The 27381-nt window shown below is 54.1% G+C and overlaps 1 protein-coding gene across 2 annotated transcripts in view; it reads left to right on the forward strand.

Moving 5' to 3' along the window:
* Positions 1–27381, forward strand: part of LTBP2 (latent transforming growth factor beta binding protein 2) — a 101933-nt gene that overhangs the window by 46135 nt on the left and 28417 nt on the right. For both annotated transcript variants that reach the window (XM_032344930.1, XM_032344931.1), the window contains 9 exons: positions 3003–3193; positions 5231–5401; positions 5945–6151; positions 6955–7232; positions 8285–8387; positions 19787–19861; positions 22944–23066; positions 26127–26291; positions 26508–26723. In XM_032344930.1, coding sequence (XP_032200821.1) covers positions 3003–3193; positions 5231–5401; positions 5945–6151; positions 6955–7232; positions 8285–8387; positions 19787–19861; positions 22944–23066; positions 26127–26291; positions 26508–26723 — 1529 coding nt within the window. The remainder of the gene's footprint in view (positions 1–3002; positions 3194–5230; positions 5402–5944; positions 6152–6954; positions 7233–8284; positions 8388–19786; positions 19862–22943; positions 23067–26126; positions 26292–26507; positions 26724–27381) is intronic.

Raw genomic sequence — 27381 nt, forward strand, 5'->3', positions numbered from 1 at the left:
GCCATCCAGCTAGAAGAGGACGAACTGACATTTGCCCAGCCGAATCCTGTTCCCTTGGGTCGGTACAGCCAGGTCCTATCTACAACTAGGGAACACAGGAGTTTCTTCGTTGGCAGTGGCTTTTTTCTTCCCTGCAACATTAACCACTGGCCTTAGGATTTAAACTTGGGAATCTTAGGGCCATCAGCACTGAGCTCTGTTAGAGAAACAAGTGACAGCAGTGACCACAAAGACAACAAACTACCAAGAAAGAAGCCTTTGAGTTTCCATCTTGACCCAACTGGGGAGATCTTCGTTGGTCAAGTTCAAAAAGTGCAGAACTGGGCAGAACATGAGCTACTCCCTTCATCTTTCTAGGGTGGTTTGCGGTGCTGGCACTAAGCTGAGCCATGGCCCCAGCCTGGTGCCAGCAGGAGGGGTCTCCCACCACCCACCAGTTCCCCCCAAACCCCCGCTCTCGGGCACACTCTGGGAAGCTCTGGAAAGGACTGTGTTTTCTGCTCCAGCTGGTTGTGCTTATCTATTCCTGGAAATGAGCAGGTGCCTGAGGTTTGGGCTCTCAATTCCGGCCCATTACAGGTCCCAGAACTTCTCAAGTGACTGATAGGTCCTCTCTCCCACTCCAGACCCCAAACTCAGGAAGCAGGGTGAGGCGTGGTTGGGGCCTATCAGGGTAAGGATTTGCTGCTGGTGACCCTGGAAGGAAGAGCAGCATTAAAGCCTATGGGAGGCGCCCCTGGGTGGCTCAGGTCATGATCCCAGGGTCCTGGGACTAAGTCCCATGTCAGGCTTCTTGCTCAGCGGGGAGCCTGCTTCTCCCTCTCCCTCTGCCTGCTACTCCCCCTGCTAGTGCTCTCTCCATCTCTGTCAAATAAATAAATAAAATCTTTAAAAAAAAAAAAAGCCTATGGGAGCCAAGCTCTGAGTAAAGGGGCCTCAGGGAGGGCTAAACACTGCCTAGGGAAGTACTGGGGTACCCACGACTGACATCTCTCCTGATTTGGCTTCTGCCAGGAAAGGATAAGAGGAAGCTTGTTCCTGGCCTAGGCACCAGGGTCAACAGAGCTGGAGTAGAGACAGTAGAAGGAGAGGGGCCCACACCTATCCCACTTGGGCAAGGAATCCAGTGGAAAGGCTGGGGTTGGGACCTACTGGGAGAAGGAGGGACCTACTGGGGGAAGGAGCGCCCTCCAGACCTGAGCGGATACTCCTAGGCTGAGCTTCTGTCGCAGGCTGGGCTGCTCTGTTAGGGGGCACAGGAGTCAGGATGCTCTGGGTTGGAATCGCAGGGCCCTGATTTACTGGTTGTCTAACTTTGGACCAGGAACTGCTCCCTCAGCTTCACTGTCCACAATGCACTCCCACTCGCCGCAGTGCAGACACCGTCATATACAGTGGTCCGTGTACACTGTGAAGTGACAGGATATTGACCATGGAGGTGACCTCGTAGAATGGCCTGATGATAAGCCCACGAATAACGCCTTCAAATTCATGAGACAGTTCAAATAGTTAAGATATCAAAGGATGGGGGCGCCTGGGTGACTCAGTAGGTTAAGCCTCTACCTTCCGCTCAGGTCATGATCTCAGGGTCCTGGGATCGAGCCCCGCTTCGGGCTCTCTGCTCAGCAGGAAGCCGGCTTCCCCTCCCCCACCACCCGCCTCTCTGCCTACTTGTGATCTCTGTCAAACAAGTAAATAAAAACTTAAAAAACAAAAAAAGATATCAAAGGATGTGAGAAAGAAAGTTTCCAAAGTGGTAAATAGATACATGAAGACCATTTCAGCTCAGAAGTAATAAAGAAAGGAGAGAAAAGGCAACAGTGAACTATCATTTTATACTTATTCAACTAGAGATGTATAAAAAATTTGTTAATACATTAGGATGTCAAGGTTGCGCTCTGAGTGGTACATTTATACATTTTGTTACAACCTTTCAAAAAACAGTGCACCATTGTACCTAGAGCCATAAATGTTTATAACCTTTTCCTTATACCCTTCAATATGGTCATTCTAGTCTGTAGAATTCATTCTAAAAGAATAATCCTCTTTAAATGTGTATTTTAAGTATTTTTCAAAAATACAAAATAATATAATGAATCCCCCCTTTACTAAAGGAATATTTTCACAGAAGGAAAAAAAAGCTGTACTTATGTGGACGTAAGTATGTCTGCTGTTAAAAATTAAAAACAATCTATGTAACAGGCAAATGTCTGAATAAATTGTGATTTGTGTTCAGCTAGACTCTCATCTGAATTGAGATGATAAATATGAAAACTGGGGTTAAATGAAGTATGATCTAATGTTACGTGAAAAATCAGGGTTTAAGCTGTGTCTCCAGGGAATGACAATAGGGTACGAACATGTATGTGAGCAAAGGTTGAATGGAAACGTGCAGAGTGTTCGCTCTGGGGCAGGGGGATGACGGAGGAGGTTTTTTTCCTTGAAAATTGTTATATAATTTTTACAATGAAAAGAAATGAGTGGGATAGTCCAGGCCCCGCCCCCGGACCAATCTGTGAATGAGTATTAGTTGGGCACCATTTCCACAGAAAATTAATTTGTGTTAAGGGTTGAATTAAGAAGTGGCAGGGGGTCAGCTTGGGGGCAGGACTCAGTTTGGGGGCAGAGGTTGGTCCCTCAGAGTCTCAAAGACACTCAGAATGTCAGAGCCACACGGGATGGGTCTCACACCTTCCTTTTATGGTCACGGGCCCCAGACGCCCAGAGAAGCTGTGACTTGCCCAGGATAACCCAGCAAATGGCTGGCTATTTCACACAGGCGATAGTCACTCTCACAGAACCAACTGGCGGGCCTTACCTTGCTCCCCCTACCTCAGGGCACCTCCACAGCCCTGAGCCACTGCGCAGGGGTAGAGAGAAGGCAGCCACACAGAGGGCAGTCTCCTAGTACGGAGGCGGGGGGTAGGCGGCCCGAGGGGGACAGAGGACCCAGCAACGCTGCTTCTAGGCAGTCAACCCCTGTTCTACGATTATCTCCACAGGACCCTGAGTGGGCTCAGCCAGACCCAGGCCTCCCAGCGGCACGTGGGCTTGTCCCGAACTGTCCGGCTTTACCCAACCACCGCAGCCAGCGGTCAGCTCACCTCCAACGCCCTACCCGCAGGGCCAGGCCTTGAGCGGAGGGATGGCGCCCAGCAGGCAGCTTATCTGGACCACCCGTCATCCCCCTGGGGTAAGGTGACCCTGTCTCAGGGTCCTAGAGGAGCAGGGCATCTCAATCTCTGGCCGTCTTGTCCCCACGTTTGCTTCCCCTCCACTCTCACGGATGGGCAGAGTTCACCTGTTCCTCAACCTCTCGGCCCATCAACCAGCAGTCGCCAAGTGCCTGCTTTGTGCCAGGCTGCAAGGGTCCCAAACCAGCTGAGGGAGGACCTTGCCTCTGTCACACATCCTGCCTTTGCTTCCTTCAGAACCAGCCACGAACCTCACCCCCCTGACCCTGCTCCTTTCACGGCTTCCGTCCTGCAACCCGAGGCCCTCCTGAACCTGCCTGGGCAGTTTCTTCCTTAGCACCCACAGCGGGGCCGGCTCTCCAGAGGAGACAACGGAGCATCCCTGTGGGTTCATGCATCGACACATTCTGGTCATTGCCCAGCAGTCCTTTTCTTTGTGCCTGCTCCCTCTCTGTCTCTGTCTGTCTGTCTGTCTGTCTCTCTCCCTTCCTCTCGTCCCTCAGAGCAGCGACTCCAAGCTGCCCCCATGTCCCATCCCCCCAGAACATGGACACGCCTGCCACACCTTGGAGAGATCCTCACCTTCCTATACATCTGCCCCATGGTGCACACCACTCCCTCACCTAAACCCTTGCCTGAGCTCACCTTCTTTCTTTTCTTTCCATGTTAAACGCTGAGGTGAATTTCACCTAAAATTAACCATTTTTAAAGTGTACACATCAGGAATTTTTAGTGTATTCATAATTTTGTGCAACTGCTATCACTATCTGATTCTAGAACATTGTCATCACTCCCCAGAGAAACCCTGTACCCATAAAGCCTCCTTCCCCCTCCCCCAAACTCCGGGCCCCATTAACCCGCTTTGTCTCTAGAGATTTGCTTACTGTAGGCGTGTCCTAACAGAACCTGCGCAATATGTGGCCTTTTGTGTCTGCTGTAACTTAGTATCATGTTTTCGAGGTTTATCCCTGTCAGTACTCATTCCTTTCTGTAGTCCATGACCTCCTCTCTTGCCATCTTGAAAAGGGAATGTCCCGTGTCTTGATTCCTCTAGAACACTAGACCATCCCTTGTCCAACCCCCACAGCTCTGTCCTCCATCTTCAGCCTGACCCATCCCCCCAGAACATCAGCAGATACACTTGGTTCTGGCTACCATTCTCTCACACACTTGCACACACACACACACACACACACACACACACACACACTTCCCTCCTCAAGCCCTCTCCCTCTGGCTTCCCACCCTGGGCTCCCCACAGTGAATGAATACCCCTCCTTTGTATTTCCACTGCCGCCACCTGGTTACAGAAGCAGCTTGCCCGGCTGCGGTGCCCTCCCAGCTGGTGTCCCTGCCTCCCCGTGCCCCTGCCCACTCCAGCAGGGAGGGCACCGGCCCCCCACGCGTCCTCTTTGATCTCTCACTGAAAGCTTTCAAAGGCTTCCCACTACCAACCCACTAAAGTGCCCGTCCTTGTTCCGGCAGTGGGGGGCTCCCCAGCCGGACTCTAGTCGTTCTCGCAGGCTCTGTCTTCCTCCGTTTCTCTTCGAAATCTCCTCTCTGGCAAGTCACAGCCATGGTCAGTTTTCTGCCCTCTGGTTCCAAGCCCAGCTGCGGCACTTGCTAGCTGTGTGATGTGGGGCAACCCAACCTTCTCTGGGCCTCAGTTTCCTTAACTGTAAAATAGATATCAGATTGGATATGGGAACATAGTCAACAGTCAGCCATTGTAACCTACAAAAACAGCAATATCTAAAGAGTCAGCCTACAAGAGTACTCCCCCAAGAAGGGTAAGAGTGAAGGTGCACAAAGACAAGCTTAGTGGTTGCACGTTGGCACCCCTCAATACATGCTGGATCATGACCTTCACGAGGTGGTACCCTGTCCCCCACCATAGGACCTTGCTTCCAGTAGGTACTTAGCAAATGCCCTTGGGATGGATTCACCCCTGACCCCACGGGCCTTCTAACCAGCCTCTGGAGGTCACAGCTGTGCCTCTCAGCCCTGCCCCCTGGACCCAAGCCCTCTCTCTGCAGGGCTGAACCTCACTGAGAAAATCAAGAAGATCAAGATCGTCTTCACTCCCACCATCTGCAAGCAGACCTGTGCCCATGGACACTGTTCCAACAGCTGTGAGCGTGGCGACACCACCACCCTGTATAGCCAGGGAGGTCACGGGCATGACCCCAAGTCTGGCTTCCGCATCTGTGAGTCCCTCCCCCGCTCAGGGGGTTCCCAGTCCCTGTGGAGGGGGTGGGTAGACAGGGTGGCCAGAGGGACAGGCCCAGTCTTGGGCAGGAGCCCAGAACTTCTGCAGAAAGGAAGCCTGCTACTCTCACACTGTGGCTTCCATGAGTTGTCCCCAGTCACACAGAATGTTGAGTCCTCTCCCAGCTCTGTGATGGCCTAGCTGTGTGACTCTAGGCAAATCCCCTAACCCACCTGAATCCATGGTTCCTCCATGGAGAAGTGAGGGATTTAGCAGTGCCCCAACCCTCCTGTCCCCTAGGTTATTGTGGGGTCCCAGGACTGCATGAAAGGGCCCTTTAGGAAGGCAAGGGCTGGCTATTATCTACCCTTCCTCACTCCCAGCCTCCTGGAAAGTCCCTACATTTCAGGGTGTGCTGGGCTCCCCAGGCCATCCAGATGGGAGTTCCTGCTGCTCCTGCTTCCTCGTGTTCACTCGCTGGCCCTGTGCAGGGCACTGCTATGTTCTTCTACCACCAGTCACCTTGAGATTGCTGTTGTAGATTTCTGCCAGATCCCCTGCCTGAACGGAGGCCGCTGCATCGGCCGGGACGAGTGCTGGTGTCCCACCAATGCCACCGGGAAGTTCTGCCACCTGCCCTCTCCAAAGTTGGACACGGGGTCTCTGCAGAGGGGGTCCCGCAATGGGGTCCTGCAAGAAGGCCCCTTGAGGCAGTCCACCTTCACCTTGCCTCTCTCCAACCAGCTGGGTGAGTGTGGGGCTGGGGGCTGCACTGGGTCACAGGGGGTGCCGGCTTCGTTGGGAAGGGCACAGAAGTTGCCACCATTCAGACCTCCCTCCTTCGCTGCCCCCCCAGCGGCAATTTCATCTCCTAAACTTCCCTTTGCCCTTCCTCCCAATTCATCAATATTTTTTTTTGTCCTTGCCCCCTACTGGGTGCTACGGATGAGATTTTTTTAAAAAAGTATAAAGGCGGTTTCCTGCCTTCAGGGAAGCCTCAGCCCTGGACGAGAGAGCGGGGCTGGATAAGAAGGAGAACATGATCATAGAAAACATGTCATTTCCTAGGTGCCAAGTAAAGGCAGCAAGAATACAGATTTCCCTAGGAGGTCAGGGGCTGGAGGGTCCCCCAGCTGTCTTCCGGAAGGCTGAGAGGAGGAGGTGGGCTTCAGTTGGCCTTAATGGGTGGCTAGCCTTTGACTAAGCAGAGAGCGTGGGAGAGGATCCTGCACACAGGGACCAGGGTGAGCCACGGGGTGAATGGGGGGCCCTGCTGTGTCCATCGGGCCAGAGTTCAAGGATGGTACAGGATCGTGGCAGGAGGTAGAATCGATAACTAGTTTGGAGGTTGAGCATGAAGGCCCTTCTTTGGAAGGCGCAGTGGGAGGGAGTCTGTGTGCCATCCTGTCCTCACGGGGGAGCTGTTCTGGGATTGAATAGAGTGGAGAGATGGAGGGGCAACCTGGGGGAGACATAGAGAACCAGGGGTGCTGGGCCCTCTTCAGAAGGTGGGGCCCTGTTGCCCGGCTCTGACCCAGCCCCTGTGCCCAGCCTCCGTGAACCCCTCCTTGGTGAAGGTGCATATCCACCACCCGCCGGAGGCCTCCGTGCAGGTCCATCAGGTGGCTCGGGTGCGGGGCGAGGCCCCAGAGGAGAACAGCGTGGAGACCAGATCCTCGCCCTGGCTCCCCGCCAGCCCCCGCCACAGCCACTGGGACAGCAACAGCATCCCCGCACGGTCTGGAGAGGTCCCCCAGCCACGGCCCCCAGCAGCACCCAGGCCTCCGGGACGGCTGGGCCGCTGCTATCTGAGCTCTGTGAACGGACAGGTGAGAATGCATCCTCTGCCTCAGCCCTCCGGGCTTCCAGAATAGTCAGTGACTGCCCCTCACTCTGCCCCTTCTCTCTGCTCCTCGTCTTTACGAAATGAATGTCTGCCGAGTCTTCTATTCCCCGTGTGGAAAATGCAGAGCATAAAATTGTGTGACCGAGGGGACGCCTCCTTACCACCTGGGCTCCACTGGACACCTGTCAGTTCCAGACATGCCAAAGAGGCTCCAAAAGGGTCCCCCTCTAGAAGGGCACCAGCATCGCTGCTCCCAGTAAACCCTGGCCTGTTCTGGAGCAGAGCCTTGGCCTTCCGGCACACGGACAGTAGGGCTATTAGAACAGACGAGAGAGAGTATGGTATTCAGTTGAGACTGGGGGTCACAGAGATGTGAAATTAGAAAAGGAAGATTAAACCCTAAAGCCTTGGGGGTAAAAGATGAGATACTCCATCCCCCCTGGAGCCATCCATAGTCAGTGATGGGAAATCAGGGGAGTTTTTGAGTCTAGGCACCTAAAAATAAGGGCTAAGCCAGACCTAGGATGGCTTTTGTTGGAGTTGCATATTGGTGAAACCCCTCCTGAGGTTAAGGAACTGGAGGAGGTAGCGAGTGGCCAAGGGATAAGGACTCTGAGTCCCCAGATCCTCCCCGGCTCTCAGTTTGCAGTGTCCCTGAGCCTACATCCTGTTCATGGGGAAGACTTGCATCGTGGGTGACCCCGTAGTTCCGTGGAGTTTGATGGAGGAAAGCCCATCCTTTGGGACCCTTTGTGGGCTGGGGACACAGAGGGGGACAGCTTGTAGACCTGCACGGAGCAGATCTTTCCTTATCTGGGTGTGCCTGCCCCCCACATTTAGGGTTTGATGGAATGGACTACAGGTTTTCGGCTTCCTTCCGGGGTACCCCCTGACTCTCTCCTCTCCTCCCTTGGATGAGGCATCCCTGTAGCAGGACGTTGGGGTTGAGCTCTCACCTTGGGTTTTCCTGGGATGGCTCTGTGCATAGCAGGGAAGGGAACAGGGTGTGATAGGTGTCCATGGCCTCTTTTCCAGTGTGCCAACCCCTTGCTGGAGCTGACTGCCCAAGAGGACTGCTGTGGCAGTGTGGGAGCTTTCTGGGGGGTGACCTCATGTGCCCCATGTCCACCCAGACCAGGTGAGTGCTAGGTGCCAGAGTGCAGGGTTTGGGGCGAAGTTTTCCCAAGGCCTGGGCTCTGCTTCATCTCCCACCAGGGTCTCAGAGGCCAGGCAGGGAAAACAGGCTGGCAAACTGGGCAGGCTTTCCAGATGTGCTCTGAGGGTGCTTCAGGCTGGTGGCTACGGCCCCTGACAGCTCAGATGGCTTGGGCCCAGGTGCAGCCTGGGCTCTCTGTTCTCTCTGATTGCCTGGGAGGGGTTCTTCTCTCATGCCAGTTGTTCCTGCTCAAATTAGGGATCTCATCCCATGCTGGGCCCCTTCTACATATCCCCCTGCCCAGGCTTCAGGGTCCCAGTGGTCTGGATTTAGTGACTCAGTGTTTCCCCGGTCCTCTCCCTGGAGGGGCCTCTAGGCTACCTCCTCACCTCCTCACCTCCTGTTTCCTCACCCAGTCAGGGCTGGGGGTCTGTCCCAGAGGGTTCTCTGCCTTGGGATATGGGAAACCCAGTTTCCCGCCCTCTTCTGAATGGTGGGAAAAGCCTACGTTTATCCATTCATTCATTCGCTCCTTCATTCATTAATTCGGCAAATATTAACCAGGTGCCTTGTGTGTGCCAAGCACTGAGGATTTATTTGGGAGTCAGCAAAATGCCCGTTCACACTGCTCCCCTAGGTCTCCATCTTACGGTTGGGAGGTGGGTATGAGGGTCTGCGCCTGAGTACGGCTTCTGCCCGCTCAGCGTGTCTTCTCCCTCCTGGCCCCACTCCTGGGGCCTGGGCCCGGGGCCTGGCTTGGATTACTTTTTCCTGTCAACAGTCGACTTGGTGAGTTGGCTCTTTGTAGGGGGCCTGGCCTGGCGCCCAAAGGTGGGAGGGACAGGGCTATTCCTAACTTCAGACTTGGTTGTGGTTAAAAATAAGCACGGACGGTTTTGCAGCGTGCTGGGGCTTTGGGTGAAGCCTTGGAAGCTAGCAGTAAGCTTCCAGACTTGAGCACCCAACGTGGAGCAGGTCCCAGGCCCAGTTCTGCAGGCTGACCTCGGCTCTGTGCCGTCTCCAGTCTGTAGGGTGGAGACGGTCATAGAAAGGGTTGTGGAGACCGCGGGGCTGCTGTGGCCAATAGATGAGACATGTGCTTAGCATTCGGGCAGTAAACAGAAGCTGTGATTGGTATTGCTGCAAAGTAGCCCTCCTTGAAGGGAAATGGCGGGGACTAGGGGGGTGCAGGAGAGGGCTTTGAACTGCTCAGCATCTCCCCCTGCAGGCCAGAGTTGTCCCGCCACTTTCCTTTTCCCCCTCTTTCCCTTCTTCCTCCTGGTTAGGCGCACCCTTGAGACTTTCACATCCCACATTCCATTCAGTCCACGGATATTTACATTAACGAATTACCCATTTGAAGTGCTCCTGGTGTGCAGGCCCAGGAAGGACAGTGGAGACTGGGGTAGAAGTAGTGCCTCCTTTCTCCAAGCTTGGGGGCTTGGGGTGGGGAGGGCCTCAAGGGGGGAGTATACAGATAGCACTAAGTAGACAAATGCCAAATGCTGTGTAAACACTGCAGAACCAGGAACACAGATAGGTCCTATAGCACCTTTTTACAAATTAGAGGAAGGTGCCACTTCCTTTGTTCGAAACAGTCTTTACAAATAAATATCTGAGATGCCAGCGATTCTCTGAGATGTGGTGCTTTTGTGCAGTGGACAACCTGCACATCTGTTCGCTGTGGGGTAGTGGATCCTAGCTCAAATTTGTGGATCAGGGAAAGCTTCTTATTGGCGGGGGGGGGGGGGGGGGTTGAACATCCGGGATGAGATCTAAAGGATTATTAGAGGAGGCCAAAGAGAAGGGGAAGAGCTTAACCACCCAAGGAAATCACAGATGCAGGTAAGACCAGGAGGGTGAGGGACTCTTCCTGGAGTACAGCACACCCAAGGCTGTGCCCTCACCTCCGCCCTGTCCCAGTTAGTGACTCCCCACCCCCCTCCCCTACTGTGTTCAGGACATCTCAGCAAGCCGGGCACCAGGGTGCAAACCCTGGAATGTCAAGCATTCCAGCACACTGAGCAAGAAATCACAAAGACCGGGGAATGTAAACACTTACAACCCGTTACAGTGCAGCTGGGCATTGTATAGAGAAAGGTCAAGACACCATGAACCTTGTTTGTGTTGATAACGTGCCAGATACCTAGCTCTGTGCCTGAGCCTAGGGCCGGGGGTTGGGGATGTATCTCTAAGTAGGCACGACAAGCAAGCTACCGTGCAAGAGTCAGAGGAAGAAAAGGTGAGCTGCTGGGGTGGCTGTGGGAATGGTTGGCAAGGCAGGCAGGACTTCTGGGTTCTAGAACATTCCCAGGCTTGGTGGCTTTGTCCCTCTGAGCCTCTAAGTCTCCTCTGATGAAATAAGGCTGTGTCCTTCAGGAAAGGGCTTTGTCATCCCCAACAAGGTCATCTGGCAGAATTGGGAAGGAAGAGAGTAATAAAGCCAGCAGCTAGGGAACTATGTGACTTCATGGCTTCCCCTAAGTCACTTTTTTGACCCTAAGTCAGTCTGCTTTTGAGGGTCCAGACCCAACTATCAAAGAAGGCCCCTGCAGAATGATGCTATTTCTGATGAAGAAAGGGACTGCCTTGAAGTCTCATTTACATGGCACAGACATATCTCTTTTCTTCTGGAAAAAATTGTCCAGTGCTCTCTTTCTTATGGAGATGGCTCAAGGAGTCAAGTCAGGTCAGCCTCTGATTCCCTCCCTTCTTTCTCCATTCACTCTGGGTGACGGATGCCGCTGACCTTCCAGGGCTCGCCTGAGCCCCATCTTCCTGATCCTCAGGAGTTTTCAGGGCCTCTGTCAGGGTCCAAAGAGTGCACAGCAATCAAAGCCACTTTGATTGAGGCCACATTTTAGAGTTTTTGTCTGAGAAAGACAGACATCTGGGTTGACTGGAAAGTTGGCTGCTGCCCCATCTGGCTTGGCACAGGCTGTGTCAACCCCCAGGCCCCTTCGCGGGGGCAGGCGGGGCTGGCACCCTGCTCTCAGCCCGCAGTGGTGGCCTCCAGCTGTTCCCCACGAGATCTTCTGTCCATCTGCCTGGCATGGGATGAGGTCACCTCCAAACCCAGCCCCTTCCTCTCCCTCCAGGGACTGCTGCTTCTCTTGCTCCGCCCTTTCAAGGAGCTCTGCATCTTTCCCTCTTAAAAACAACAATGGCCGCCTCTTGCTGAACTTCCGCACTATGACGGCTCCCCACCAGCCCGATCCCATGAAATTATCACAACCATGTGCAAGCTAAGCGTCTTTATCCCCACTTGACAAATGAAGAAGATGAACCTCAGAGAGGACTGAGCAACTTGTCCAAGGTCACACAGCAGGGCAGGGGAGCAAAGCTTCAAACCAGTGTGTCTCACTTTCAGCTGACTGGGGAGACTTGAGCCTACCCAAAGACTACAAACACCAGGACCTCAGACACACAGTTCACAGCCAGGAGGGGGCCGCCCGGGGTCGTGTTTCATGAACTACATGTGTATGAAGGACAACATCCCTCAAGAAGATGGGGCTTGGCTACGGGCAGGCAGCAACCTGCAGCTCAGACCTGAGAGTTCACAGATGTGCTGGACGAATTGTCCCAGGGCGGAGCCAGTAGGCTTGTTCCGTGTGGTTCTGGAAGACTAAAGCTAATGTGAGGGTGTGTCTGGTGAGCAGAACTCAACTCGAAACTGAGCACAAGGAGCTTACTTAAAGACCGCAGCTTATCAAAACCCCAGAAGGACTTTGCTCCCCACCAGGGCGAGGATGCCTGCCGAGAATGGTTTGTAGAAGGAGCTGGAAAGGATATTGATTTTTGAGGGAATGGAGGTTCATATGTATGTGTCTGAAAATGTGCTGGAAACCCTCAGTAGAAAGCAAGCTTTGGTTTGCCTTGGTTTTGCCAGTGCCCTTGCCCACAGGACCGTTTCCTGTGAGGCCAGCCCCTGCCCAGGGGGGTGCGTGTGAGGAGATGCAGGCAGCCGACAAGATTTGGAGCGGGGAGCATGGGGCAAGTCCCAGCAGCGACACTGTTTTCTTCACCATCGCTGTTAGCAGCCGTGTGCCAGGCACCATGCTAAGTGCTTCCTCATTCCACTGTGTCCCCACCACGTCTCTGGGGGTTGGGTGTGACCGTCTTCATCTTGGGGTGAAGAAGTTGTGTCTACGTGATCTGAGACCCCGGCCTCTAACTGGCCTGAGATCTGTCTCCGAAGCTGTTGCTTGCCCACTTGGCTTGGGGAATCTTCTCCGCTAGAGGACCCCGGCTTAGGGAACAGCTGTGCTGGGGTGGGGCTCCTGTTCTCCAGGACTCTGGCTAAGACGCCAGTCTCCTGCCCTCAAGAGATGGGATTTTTCAGATTTACAATTGTTGGGCTGAAGAAAAGTAGTGTCTCTTTGGCTCAGGGATGTTCTGAGAGCTTCTTCCAAGGGACTTGAGGCCTCCAGGGAATTGTGCCTCAGCTCAAGTCAGTGCCCTCCTTACCCAGGACGGGGGTCACCAACACGTGGCATGTTTGGCCCGGAGAGGTCCAGGGAGGGCTGCGGAGGGGTTGTCTGGAGTGACACCTGTCTGAGCCAAGGGTCTGACCAGACCCCTCTCCACCTGACTGCTTGTGGTGACCAAGACACTCACTTTGGCTCTCATGCTGCCCCCAGGGAAGCAGTCAACTTTGGGTAGGATTTCCCCAATCCTGGGTTGGCAAGGGATCAGGGGCGGGGGCGGGGGGGGGGGGGCGTCCATTAGGACTTTACCAAGCAGGAAAATCTGGAATCATGAACCTTATAATAATCACCAATATGCGACAAGGATCGTGCTCAGAGTTTTGCAGGCTTTTTTACTGTTCACGGTAGCCCCCAGGAAGGAATTGTCACCTACATTTTACTGATAAGAAAACAGAGAGGTTAAGTAACTTGCCCAAGTGTCTCTAGCCAGTGAGGGGCAGCAGCCTGCCTGCTGTCCTTGAAACTGTGTTGCTGGAAGGAAGGAGTGAGAGAGTGAGAGAGGGAGGGAGGAAGGAAAGAAGGAAGGAAGGAGAAATGAAGGGAAGGGAAGCAAGAAGCAGGAAGTAAGTCTTAGGGAGCATCTACGGGACCCCCAGGCATGGGGCTAGCTTCAGTCTGACCTTGATTAGTTCTCAGTGAAGTTGACCTTCACAACCCGTGAAACTGAGTTTCTGTCCCCACTTCCACCGAGGAAAAAGTTAAGACTGACAGAGGTTAAGAAACGTGCTTTGGGTCACACAAGTAGAGCAGAGCCAGGAATGCGATGGGGTCTGGCTGCCCCAGAGCCCACACTCCTTCCACTGCTCTGGGGGGGGCTAGAAGGCTTTTTGCTGCTTACTGGCCCCCCTCCCCAGAGGTTTACACATCTAGGTTCAGCTCCAGTCCGCTCACATATCCCGGTGCATTGAGCTTAGCCTCATCCGGGTTGTGTGTGTTTCTGTCTGTCTGTCTGTCTGTCTGTCTTCTGGCAGAGAGATGTGTGGCAGGGTACCCTCCAGAGCTCCCTGCTGGGGCCATCTGTCATCACAGGCTGAGATCAGCATGGCTTGTAAACAGCCCCGTGGCCAGACATATGTCTCCACCATTTCTTCCCCGAACTCTCTTGTAGAGTCAGGGCCAAAACTGTCTCCAGGAATTAGTCTGTCCTGGATGAGGCCTCCTTGGGAGTCCCGGCAGACAACGGGGAGAGTCCACAGGGCAGGCTCAGGCCACAGCCAGGGGCCCCTCCACTTCCTTCCCCGGTGTGTGAGCTAGTCGGGGTGCAGCAGTAAGGGGACAGGGCTGCGGTCAGGGACCAGAGAACCTGAGGTTCTGGCCCACGTGGCCATGTTTCTGTACCAGGAAAGGTGCACACATCTGCCCCACAGGCTTCGCGGGCATTCTGTGATGCTCAGACTCTTTGGAGTTGGGGGTGATCCCAGCTGACCCCTCGGCCGCTGCTCGGTCTTTCTCAGGCCTGAGAGGCCCAACTGCAAGGTTGCTGGCAGCTCTCCACGTGTCTCTTCAAAGCACCCATGGGAAACACAGCTTCAGCCACTCCTTCCAGATCCACTTCTGTCTTCTTCCCAACCCCCATGTCCTCCTTGTGTCAGCTCAGGGGCCGTGAGGGGTGGTGCGGGTTCTGCCCCATTGTCTTCATTCTTTCTGCTTGGCACTCCAGTGGTAGACCTTGTGGGGCATTTTCCCAGCTTCTAATAGTCCTCTGGCCATCTCTGACCATCAGTCCTCCTGCCCATCTCCTGACCTCCTCCTGGGTATCCCTGCTTTTGCTTTTCCCATTTTCTCTCCTGATCTCATGTTTAAGCAATGAGATCAGTTGCTTGAGCAGCTGCCTTGGCTCAGGTCATGATCCCGGCGTCCTGGGATCGAGTCCCACATCAGGCTCCTTGCTCCGCAGGGAGCCTGCTTCTCCCTCTGAATCTGCCTGCCATTCTGCCTGCCTGTGCTCGTTTCTCTCTCTCTCTCTGACAAATAAATAAAATCTTTAAAAAAAAAAAAAAAAAAAAACAAGGGAAGAGAAGTTCCCCAAAAGGGTAATCTACTCCCTGATGGGCACAGGTATCCTGTAGCCTGCAGACCCTCGGATTCTTGCCTGGACAACTCCTGAGGCTTGGCATGAGTTCTTTCATTTATGTATTTGGAGACGAGAGAAAGGAATGGTTCAGAATCTATCCTCTGGGGGCAGACTGCCCAGGTTCATAATCCCAGCTCCATCCACCAGCTGGGAGACCTTGGGCATGTTTCCTAACCCCTCTGTGCCTCTCTCTCCAGGAGAGAGGGATCTGGGGAAGTCCTGGGGTGGCTAGGCTGTCTGCCTGGGGGGTGCCAGGCCCAAAGGGGATTTCTGGCCCATGGATAAAGTGCTTGGAGCAGGCAAAAGGGCAGCCTTCTGACCCAGCCCAAGGTCAGACTCCCCTGGGAGCAAAGAGGCCTAGTAGATAGGATGGTGGGTGTGGAGAGGTCTTTAGTTTTGCCCTTGGAGGGTACAGTGGGCCATTCATATCTAAATTGTCCCTAGGGCCCTCTCCTCCTGGCAGGTTTCCCAGTGCACAGGGTTAAAGTTATTCTGTTTGCTCCTCCATAAAGTGGGGGAAATATTAGTAAGTCCCTTCGAGGACTATTATAAGGATTAAATAAGCTGATACGAGAAAGGACTTTAGAGTAGAGTCTAGCACATAGTAAGTGCTATTTTAGCGTTTACTCTTATTATTCATTCCGGTTTAATTGTGGGCCGCTAGGGGCACCTGGGTGGCTCAGTCCATTGAGCATCTGACTTTCCATCTCAGCTCAGGTCTTGAGCTCAGGTCTTGAGCTCAGGGTCATGAGTTCAAGTCTCACACTGGGCTTACCAAAAAATATGATTGAGTGCTTATAGTGCGCCACATGCTGTGCTGGGCTCTAGAGATGTAGCAATGATGAAGACAAGGTTCCTGTCTTCATGGAGCTGACCCTTTCCCAGGGGAGATGGACCAGCGAACAGACCATCATAATGCAGCATTTTAAGTGCCATGGCGAGGAAAGGCCTGAGCGTGTTGGGAGGGCTTGGGAGGTGACCTAGTGAGCGTGGGTGGCAAGGGCTGTGGCATCGGTCCCCCCAACTACCTGCTATGAATCACACAGCTCGAGGCTGCCAGGAGCACGCCTGGGACGGAGGGTGGGTGCTGAGTTCTACGCGAGCCAAGGTTCTCCCTTCCACATGGCTGTCTGAACTTTAGCCTGCTGTCCCCGGATGAGACTGAAGCTGACTTTTCCAGACTGGATACTGCACTTGGTCTCCCAGAAGCTGGCAGGTGGCCTCTGGGAGGTGCAGAGCAGGGTCCGAGGGCCTTCTTTGGGATCCAGTAGGGGTTGCTGGCAAAATGGGAATTTCATCCAGGACAGTGGCTTTGAAATTTATTCCTGTTTCCCTCCTGCCATCAGGGTGCTGCCCTGGCCTCCGGCCCCTTCTCTCTCACCTGCCTTCAGCAGAGCGACAGGCAAGGGATGTGGCCTCTGCTGCCAGAGGCTGGGGTTCAACCCCCTACTGGGCCCCCTCTGAGCTTCACTTTCCTAGTCTGGACACTGGGGATAATGATCCCGGCCTTGCAGGGATCCAAGGGCCTCATGACTCCATCCAGATGTTCCCTTGTCACTGCTCATCGGCCCCTTGGCATCAGCCTCCCATTATTCTTTCCCACCTTCTGCTCCTCATGTTTGCAGGCTGCATCAAATCAGCTTGCTTTCTGAGTTTCCCCAGTGTCCCTGCACTCTTGCCTCCTTCCCGCCCTCGACTGATGCCCCCAGGCCCCATGCCAGGGGCTCTCCCTTTTCCCAGCCTCACTCCCCTCCTTCTATCTCAATGTCAGCATGTTCAGAATCCTCATTTACTCCCCGCCAGGCTGGAGCCTAGTCTCCCCATGGTGGGACGACAGGCAAAGCTGGAGTGAGACTGTCGTCCATAGAGGGAAAAGATATTACAAATTCAACTGACATTTTTTTAATGTAAAAAAAAAAAAAAAAAAAGAAAATGAAGGGGCTCCTGGGTGTCTCAGTTGGTTGAGCAATTGCCTTAGGCTTGGGTCATGATTCCGGAGATCCCGGGATCAAGTCCCACATCAAGCTCCCAGCTCCATGGGGAGTCTGCTTCTCCCTCTGACCTTCCCCCCTCTCATGCTCTCTCTCTCTCTCTTTGTCAAATAAATAAATAAAATCTTTTAAAAAAATACTTAAAAATCTTAAGTGAAGCTTTAAAAAAATGAAGAAGCATCACTAACTTACAATCTCACTTGGTCTGTATGTCAGACTCAAATGTCACATCTGACATGTGGCATGTCCTCAGGGAAGAGCAGGGCTCCAAGAAAACATGGCACCTCCTCGTGTTTGTCTCTGGAATGAATGCATCCCCTACGACAGTGCCCAGCTTATGGGGTTTTTCAATCATGTTGTCAAGTTTGAAGGAAAACAACCCTCTCCAAGTGGAAAAGTGACTCTAAAAAAATTCCTGCAAAGAAACAGAATTTGAAATAATACTAATTACATCACTGCAAGTGATCACTTTTAAAATGTGACACTGCCCCTTCTCCCCTGACCTGTAATCAATTCTCAGATAAAAACATTGAGGGCCTCTCAGGTGTGACCCACAACAGAGGCCAGGACCTAAACGACCAAGAAGGCTGTATGGAATATGGTGTCTACATAACAGACTTTGCCCCAAGTCTATAACGTGCTGGAAACTAGCAGCTGACGATAGAGCGAAGCCGTCTGGATCAGAAAAACATTTAGACAAGACCAAGATGTTCAACCTTTGCCGTACAATTGGATGAAAGCATAAGTCTCTCTAACGTACGCCTCGGTATTTGCAAGAGTCCATTTCAATAATGAAATAGATGAAGAACTATCCTCTTGTAAAGATACTGCTAAGGGAAGGATGAACCACAAGTCATATATTTGCAACAGTAAATGACTTCTTCAATAACAATGAGTTATTGGAATGAAAGGGAATCCAGATGAGGACAGAGAGGTGGGGGGCGCTGCACAGGAAGTCCCGTCACCACAGCCCATGATCAGAGGCGAGCCACCGCCACGAGGAAGGCAAAGTCAGAAGACAGATTTCTAGAGAATTCATCATGCGGTTCACTTTATGAAACAAGACCTTTCAATTAGAATGGGCTCTTAATGGAACATTGTGTCAGAAGAGTGTCTGTGAGGGCGCCTGGGTGGCTCAGTGGGTTAAGCCGCTGCCTTCGGCTCAGGTCATGATCTCAGTGTCCTGGGATCGAGCCCCGCGTCGGGCTCTCTGCTCAGCAGGGAGCCTGCTTCCTCCTCTCTCTCTCTCTCTCTGCCTGCCTCTGCCTAATTGTGATTTCTCTCTGTCAAATAAATAAATAAAATCTTAAAAAAAAAAAAAAGAAGAAGAAGAAGAGTGTCTGTGAAAATCCCTGTACTCCTTTAGAATTGCTGGCTATTAGCCAAAAAATGGTCAGACTTGTAGATGAACTTTTTTTTTTTTTTAAGATTTTATTTATTTGTCAGAGAGAGAGAGGGAGCACAAGCAGTGGAAGTGGCAGGCGGAGAAGGCAGAGGGAGAAGCAGGCTCCCTGCTGAGCAAGAAGCCTGCCCGTGGGGCTAGATCCCAGGACCCTGGGATAATGACCTGAGCTGAAGGTAGCCGCTTAACCCACTGAGGTGTCCTGAGGAGCTATTCTTTAAAAACTCACACACACACACACACACACAGATGGCTGTCCACATCTGCTGCTCTTTCCTGTGATGACAGATGGCTGTCAGGACTCTGCTACCTGCTAGAGCTTTTCAAGGAAAGAAAAGAAAAAGAAAAAACCCTTCAAAGCATTCCTTGGGAGGTTGACGTGCTAGTCCTCTCTCCAAAGTAATAGAGACGTTTCCCTGTTTTTAAGTCAATAGGTTTTTCTTTTTCAAACAATTTTTCCCCCTCTTTAAAGTACGGTGGAATGTTGTGAAATCAAGGTAGGATGAGAAAGCGGCCCCAGAATCTGAGCCTTATTTCCTTGTTGGTCAATCTGGAGTCAAACATCTGGTGGGTTTGGTCTGCCCTTAACAGTGGGCAGGCGGCTGGGCGCGGCTGGGCGACAGGAAGAGCCTTTTGAAAGTGGCTGTTTGGAAACAGTTCCCGGTTCCATCGTGTTGGGATTTGTTGCTGTAAACCAAGTCCATTTGCACATTTAAAAAACTTGACAACTGGCATTTTCCAATGTGTTTTACATTTTTAAGAACAACTAGCCAGCCTCGGGGGAGATGGAAAGTTACCCGCCACACAGTTGGTGAGAGGGAGTGAAAACCTAAGAGCCTGGTTTTCTACGACGGGCCATGGACTGCGAGTTTCTTCCATCTTGAGCTGAGATAACTTGTCAGCTATGGCAGCGGTAAAACCGAGGAGCGAAATGAACTGAACTTAGGACTAGACTGTGAATTGTTGCATCTGCTTGTTTAAAAACTGAGAAAACAACTATAGTTACGGAAAATGGAACCATGAGCAGAAACTGGGTGTCGGGCACGAGGGACCTCTCTGTCACTATTTTTTGTAACTTCCTACAGAGGTGTAATTACTTCAAAACCAAAATACTAAATAAATAAATATATGAGACTGGTTTCATTCCACTGGAATGTACAACATTTACTTGCTCTGTATGTCATGTTATAACCATGTACGAGACCTATAGTCGCTGAGTGATGTTTCTTGGAGGAAAGAAGTGGGTTAAGAGTAACCTGGTGAGAGCCGGGGAAGGGATTGTAGCCAAGGGGGCACAGCTCCCCACAGGAATGACTTGGGGGTTCAGGGCCTCACAGCCGTGCAGTCGGTGGCACCCCACGTTCAGCATGGGTGACGGGGAGCCCAAGGGCCTTGCAGTGAGATCTGTCTTTATCTTTACTCCTCAGCCTCCCCAGTGATCGAAAATGGCCAGCTGGAGTGTCCCCAAGGGTACAAGAGACTGAATCTCACTCACTGCCAAGGTAAGGGTGACCCGGGGCCAGAGCTGGGCTTGGGGCGGTGGGGAGGGAGGGGGTAGGATAATGAAGGCCTGAGGATGCCAGTGGCATTGAGTGGTCTTCACTGGGCACCTCTAAGCCCCGGCTTCTGGGAGTTGGGGCTACTGGTTCCAGGGGCCTCAGGAAGTTGTGGGGATTATGAGAGAGCAAACCAGAAAGGGCCTGGGAGCTGAGCCCGCCCCTCTTCCCGTCTCCCCCTGCCTGAGGCAGGTGCGTCTCTGGAACTGTGGGGTCTGTATGTGCGGGTGCGGGTGCGGGTGCGGGTGCTGTCCCTGTCCCCACATCCCCTCACCCCCTCGGCCAGTCTCCTTGGCATGGGAGGACTTGGAATCAGGATCTAGTCAGCCTGAGTTGATGGGGACCTCTGGGGACTCCCCCCAAGAAATCACCTCCCACAGCCAGGAGCGGGGGGAGGGAAGGTACAGGTGGAGGAAAAAGGGGACCAGAAAGCACGGACCTTGGCCAGGATGGCCTGGCTGACAGGCTGTTAACCAACTGAGGTCTTGGACACTCTGCGTTTCAGAGGGGCAAGGCTCAGAGGCACCTTGGGACAGAGGGATGGAAGCCAGGCTCAGCTACGGCTTTGTCACTATGGGGAATTCCAGTGGGGATGGTGCGTAGGCCCAGGATGACTGGGGCGTCCAGAAACCCTCACTGAGGGGCAGCTGCTGCCACTGAGCAGCTCAGGCTCAGAGCAGGCAGCCCCTGTAGGCTGCGGGCCTGGCAGTAGGAGAGATGAGTAAAGCCTCCCCCGGTGAGGCTCCTGGGGCTGGCAGAGGTCAGTGGGGAGCTGAGGCGGCTTCTCCATTGGACAACTGGATACGGTGCTGTCTGTATGGCTTACTTGAAATGAAGCTGGGTTAGAGACAGGACATTGACCCAGATGGCCTCCTAAGCACCCTTCCCCCTGGAGGCTTCTCCAGGAGAGAGGGATCTGAGGAAGTCCTGGGGTGGCTAGGCTGTCTGCCTGGGGGGTGCCAGGCCCAAAGGGGATCTCTGGCCCATGGATAAAGTGCTTGGAGCAGGCAAAAGGGCAGCCTTCTGACCCAGCCCAAGGTCAGACTCCCCTGGGGGCAAAGAGGCCCAGTAGACAGGATGGTGGGTGTGGAGAGGTCTTTAGTTTTGCCCTTGGATGGGACAGTAGGGCCATTCATATCTAAACTGTCCCTAGGGCCCTCTCCTCCTGGCAGGTTTCCCAGTGCACAGGGTTAAAGTTATTCCCAGGATCTCAAAGGAGCTCTCGGTCCTCCCTCCATTGAGCCCCAAGGGATACAGGAAGCCAAAGGGCCCACCCCCAGGAGCACCCCCCTTGCCCTTTAAACCTCCCCCCTTCCCATGTCTCCATATCTGGGAGGGGACCTGCTCACCTCTACACCCACGTGCGTCACCTCCTCTCTGTCTCCATCCTTCTCTCCTGCCACCGGCCGAGCTGGGGCTGTTGTCAGGAACTGCATGTGTTGGGCTGGGTGTTAGCGCCCAGCGACAGACAAACATGGCTGCCCCCGGTGAATATAGGCGCTTAAGCAATTACACACCATGGGAGAAGTGCTCTTGCTAGGAAGAGGCCCTGGGTGCCATGGCATGGCATGGTAGGTGCCCCTTCCCAGACCGGGAGGGTAGGAGAAGAGCTTCAGGTGACAGCTGACCGGGGCGTGAAGAGTGACTCGAGGTGACCAGCTGAAGGAGATGCAGGCATTCCCCTGGCTGAGGGAGGAACACACGCAAAGGAAGGGTTGGGCGAGTGGGAGGACAGCCTGTGTGGCCACAGGAGACAACACAGGCATCCCAGGGCCTCATCAGAGCCGCCTGCGCCCCCACAGGCTCTGCGGAAATGGGGGGAAGGGCACTGGATACCGGGCGAGGGCTTAGGAGCCCCTCCAGGAGGCAAGTCAGATTTAGAGCCAGCGCTCTGGCCACAGTCCGGAGGCAAATGGGCCTGTTCCCCTGCCCAGAGCTCGGTGGCATTTCCCCAGGCACCTCCCTCCCAGCAGGGTGTCCTGCCAGAGAACAGTTGGGCCATCTTCTAGCCCCTTCATTCCGTGCTCAGTGCCACTTTCCCTGAAGTCTATGGGTGAGCAGGTGACTCTGGTGACGGGGTCGCTGTGTCTAGTGTCCTGGCCCTGGAGGTGGGGGGGCTCCTCCCAAATCTTCCCCCCTCACCATCATCAGCAAAGGCACCATCACCAAGACTTTCAGGAGCTTAGAATGTGAGGGTTGAGATTTCCCCTTGGCAGGAAGAAGGAAATGCTTTTGAGATCACAAAGGATGCCAATGTCGCTCCCTTGTTTGAAGAACAGCACAAGCATCCCTTGGTCTCGGAGGCTGTGTGTGGCCTGCCCAAGGCTTCTCGGCCTCCTGGAAACATGCCCTCCAGACCCTCTGGCCCTCCGCGCTTGCCTCCACCCTCCTGAACCCCGTCCTTGCTGGGCTCCCTCGAGCCCACTGCTCACAGTGGACATGGTCCCAAGATCTGGGGTCCAGGGGAGAGGCTGCAGAGGCCCTCCAGGAAGTCTGAGGAGGAAGGACGGAGCAGATGGCTCTCCCCACTCCAACCCAAACTGTCTCCTTATCTGCTCCCCCCGTTTGCACCCCCGCACGCCCCTCACTAGCTGAGCGACTTCGGGCAAGTTACTCCTGGACCCTGTTTCCTCATCTATAAAATGAAGCCACGGGGACCTGCTTGATAAAATTGTCGGTAAGAACCCAACGAGGTACCACGTGCCCAGCACGTGGTGTGGTGCCTGGCCAGTGATAGGCACTCAAGAAACAGTACCTCTTGACATTACGATCATTATTACCAGTGAGCAGAATTAAGTGATTTGCAATTATCGTCTTGTCTTATTCTCCTAACAAGACCATCTGGGAGTTACAAATAAGGTCCCCATTTTATGAATGAGGAAACTGAGGCACGGAGAGTGGGACCACACTTAATAGATGGCAGCTCTCTTATTGTTGTCCCTTTGGGAAGTTCTATACCTTGGGCCCTCCCCTCCCCAAGGCCTGGGTGGGGGGAGCAGGCTCTCCCTCACCTCCTCCAACCCCGCAGATATCAACGAGTGCCTGAGCCTGGGTGTGTGCAAGGACTCGGAGTGCGTGAACACCAGAGGCAGCTACCTGTGCACCTGCGGGCCTGGCCTCATGCTGGACCCGTCCAGGAGCCGCTGCGTGTGTAAGTGTCGGTGGGGACCGGAGGTGGGGGACACTGGGAGGCGAGATGGGATCCTCAGGGTCCGCCGGCCAGGCCCAGAGCAGTCATTTCCCCCAGGCCTCATCCCCAGACCAGGGTCTGTGTCTCAACCCAGTACAAAGTGTAGAGTGTACAGTGTACCCAGTGTATAAAAACCAAACCCCCCTGTTGGAGAGGAGACAGCTAGCACTTCGGTTTGGGTTTTTGGCCTGTCTTTGGGGGCTTTGCAGTTTGGGATTTTCTACTTCTGTTTTTTCCCTAATCCGTTCTGTTCCCTCTGCGGCCTCATTACCTTGGGGAGATTGTTGTATTTGCTGCAATGTCAGGCCAAGCCCTGGCTGCCTCTTCCCGGCCTGAGTCTGGCAGCCTGATCACGGAACTGCGGACAGGCCTTCCTGAAAGGGCCTGTCTGTGGCACGTCCGATGCTGCCCCCTGGCCCCCAGGCCTTTCCACAAACCCGGGGTCCCTCGTGGCTCTGAATGTGTCCGCATCCATGAATACACACGTGTCTCTGGTCATATCAGCACCGTGTCTGTGTGTGTGTGCACACACACTGTGTGCCTGTGTGTGTGCATGTGTGTACCCCCAGGAAGCTGTTTCCAGCAGCCTCTGTGGTTTCCCGCTGGAAGAGGCCCCGGCTGGGAGCGCCCCCAGAGAGCAGAGCTGACGCCACAGCCCAGACGGCTCTCCTTGGGCAAGGAGGCCTGACCAGAACTGAATAAAACCAGTCCTGACTGGCATCTGTGACGGGGCAGCCCAGGTCAGGTTGTCCCCCAGCTCTGCAGAGCTCCCCGAGGCTAGCCAGGCCCTCAATCCACAAACCACCTGGTAACTAGGTCTGGGGAGGCCACAGGACGAGCAAGACTCCAGCGCCACCCAGAAGGAGCGTCCCGTGTGACGGGAAGGATGAGACAGGACCCAGTCCGTGTGTCCAGGGAGAGGAGACAGTAAGAGGCCAGAGTGGGGAGAGCGTGTCCGAGGGCTCTCAGGGAGACTTCATGGAGACAGGGACATGTGACCGATGCCTTCAGGGACATACAGCCCTCCCTCTCCTCATCCCACCGCCACTTTAGATTGCTTTCTCGGACAGACAATTTTAACTCCTGAAGTGACTTTTACTTATTAGCGCCAGAAAGAGATGCTAACTTAATACAAGAGGCAGAGGTGGCCCTCGCGTGTTCTTTATTTTTGTCTCCCTCCTTGCTGTTACCCACTGCGCTTCCTTTCTGAGCTCTGCCCTCTTCCCTACCAGCTGACCAGAGCTGGTCTGCAAGCGCCACCCCCCTCTGGGCTGGGGCAGCCTCCTGATACTCTCAACCAGGTCACCTCCACCCTGGGGCTCAAGGGGACCGAGCCATTTCCTACAGTGTCCCAAGGGAAGTGGCTGCTGAGAGCAGAGATTATACCTGGACACCTAGGCTCATGGACTGACCAATAACTGATCACGACCTTTGACAAGGCACTTTTACCTCCATCATCGTGAAGAAAGTATATTAGTCAGGGGGGACCTGGCCGGCTCCGTTGGTGGAGCGTATAACTCTTGATCTCAGGGTCATGAGTTTGAGCCCCACTTTGGGTGTAGAGATTACTTAAACAAACAAACAAATAAACTTTTTTTTTTAAAGTATATTAGTCAGGAGCCTTTGGGCTACAGATGACAGAACCCCAACTCAAACCACTGTAAGCAAAAATAATTCCTTGGTCCACACAACTAGGAAGTCGAGGGGTGGGTATGCCTCAGGCTTGGTTGGATCCAGGCACACACAGTGTTTTTGGGATGCCCCTTGCTCTGCTTCCTTTGTATTGATCTCATAATTCCGTCAAAGGTGGCCACCAGACAGTAGGCCTACATCTCCCAGTCCTGCAAACTCCAATTTAAAAATAAAGAAATAAAAATATCTTTTTTGTAATAATCCAGGGAAAGTCCCAAAGCTGATTATTAGCATTGGGTCCACTTGGTCAAGTGCCCATCCCTGACCCACTCGCTATGACCAGGGGTATAGACTCTTTCAGCTAGGAAATAGGGTCAGCCTCCACTCCACATGGACAGAATGGTAGACAGGGTAGATCCCATAGGAAAACCGGGGTGCTTTCACCAGAACATAGGGGTGTGGATGCCGAGCAGAAAGAAACACGTGTCTCCTCCCCATGGCATTATCATCATTCTTATTTGATGCATGAAGACGGTAAATCCCAGGGAGGTCATGTGGCTGATCTTGGAGCAGGGATTTGAACTTGGCCTGCTGAGTCCTGGGTCCTGACCTGGACTTCCCCAGGGTCATCGACTGCTTAGCTTTGAGTGTTGTCCTCTCCACACATCCCTCAGCCCCTTGTCCAGCCCAACAAGGAATCTGGTCTGTTTCCATGTGGCATGAGCTCTTCATCCTCTGCTGAGATAATATACAAGAGGACAGTCTTCACTAGTCACTGTCAAAGGACAAGAAGGGGGACAATGTTGGTAGTATTGTTACCACCTAAACCCAGCATAGCTCTCACTCTCGGTGGCCCACAGCATTTTGATTCATGCACACGGGTCCAGCGAGCATTACTGAGCGTCCCCAAGCCCCAGACTCTGCCCAGGGTGCTGTGCTACAGAGATGGCCAAAATAAGGTCCCTGTCCTCAAAGCTTCCCATCAGGCCTTCAGCTCTCAACTTGTCTCATCTTCCCAGGGAGACTGTGGCCCTAGAGCACACAGCACAGCTGCCAGGCCAGTGGCAGGCTTTTGTAAATGCTTGCAAACCCAGCACCTGGAGACAAGCCGGCATGTTCCCATTTCCTGCCCTTGGGCTTTCCACGGGAGGTGGAGAGTCAAGGGGCCCATCCAGTAGGTTAGCACAAGGAGATCCCGAAGCCTTCTACCTGTGGCCATTCCTCCCCACATTCTTTTGCGCATTTCCACGGCCCAGAGCTGCAGACTGAGACTCGGGCCAGGCCAGCCGGGTGTGCACTGCCAGCAGCCGCTCCCACCCACTGCCCCTCTCCTCCCTGTGCTTCCCCGAGGCCGGCCCCCTGCCCACCCCCCTGCCATGTCTGTTGCAGCCGACAAGGCCATCTCCATGCAGCAGGGGCTGTGCTACCGGTCGGTGGGGCCTGGTACCTGCGCCCTACCTTTGGCCCAGAGCATCACCAAGCAGATCTGCTGCTGCAGCCGGGTGGGCAAAGCTTGGGGCAGCCAGTGTGAGAGATGCCCCCTGCCTGGCACAGGTAAGCCTCTGTCCCAGCACAATTCTGGCCCCCAAGGGCTTCCTTCAAGCCAGACCCTTAGTCTTCCCTCCCTCTTGCTCAACTCCTCACCCCAACCTGGGTCCCTCCTCCCTCACTGCAACAATTGTTTGTCCCCCTGAACGGAGGAAAGGGAGGGCCCTGGGTTCCCTCGGGAACTGTGCCCCTCAGCTTGTCCTTTGACCCTTGACCTTGCAGAGGCCTTCGGGGAGATCTGCCCTGCTGGCCAGGGCTACACCTACTCGAGCTCACATGTCCGCCTGGCCATGAGGAAGGCAGAGGAGGAGGAGCTGGCCAGGCCCTCCAGGGAGCACCCGCTGAAGAGCTTCGGGACCGCGCCTGGGTCTGAGGGGAGGCAGCAGCTTCGGGCCGTCACTGACACCTGGCTGGAGGCCAAGACTGTCCCTGACAAGGGTATCTGGGCTGCGGGAGGGGCCTGAGGTGTTCCCCTGCTCCCCCCCTCCCAACCCCCCAAGAGCTTCTGGGTATTTATCCTGGTGGACACCCGGCTTCCCAGCTCTGGAGCATTCGGAGAGGGAGTTTAGAGCAGTAGCTCCCGGCCCCAGGAACCTCCTCGCCTGGCATGCTGGGAAGGCCTCCCCTGCATCCCCTGATGTGTGGGATCAAAGAGGCCTACACCCCAAGTGTTGCCAATGGAAGTGGGAGAGGTCAGCGGCAGCCCCAGCTCCAGCTGATCAGGCCTTTCCGTCCCCAGCCCTGCTGCTTCTGAGCTAGCGCTGGCTGCAAGGCCTGAGAGCTGGCGGGGAGATCCTGGGGAGTCCGAGGCTGTAGATCCCCTCCCTGGCCTTAGAGTCGGGGCACCAACTCCAGCTCAATGACCAGGGGCCCAGGAGGCTTGGGCCAGAAAGACAAGGCCAAGGTGCCCCTGGCGGGGCCCCCCAAAAAACCATACTGAAATCACACCCAGGTTCCAGTAGCCCACAGTGCAGGAGGCCAAGGATATACTAAGACCAGGAGAGCTATGTGATGGCCAAAATTGCCCTGCGAATCTGGAACAGACAGGGAAGTCGGGACAGAGCCCTAGTCGTCTTGGGAACTGGAGCCTGGCCAG

The sequence above is a fragment of the Mustela erminea genome, chromosome 5, assembly GCF_009829155.1.
Source record: "Mustela erminea isolate mMusErm1 chromosome 5, mMusErm1.Pri, whole genome shotgun sequence".
Classification (NCBI taxonomy): domain Eukaryota; kingdom Metazoa; phylum Chordata; class Mammalia; order Carnivora; family Mustelidae; genus Mustela; species Mustela erminea.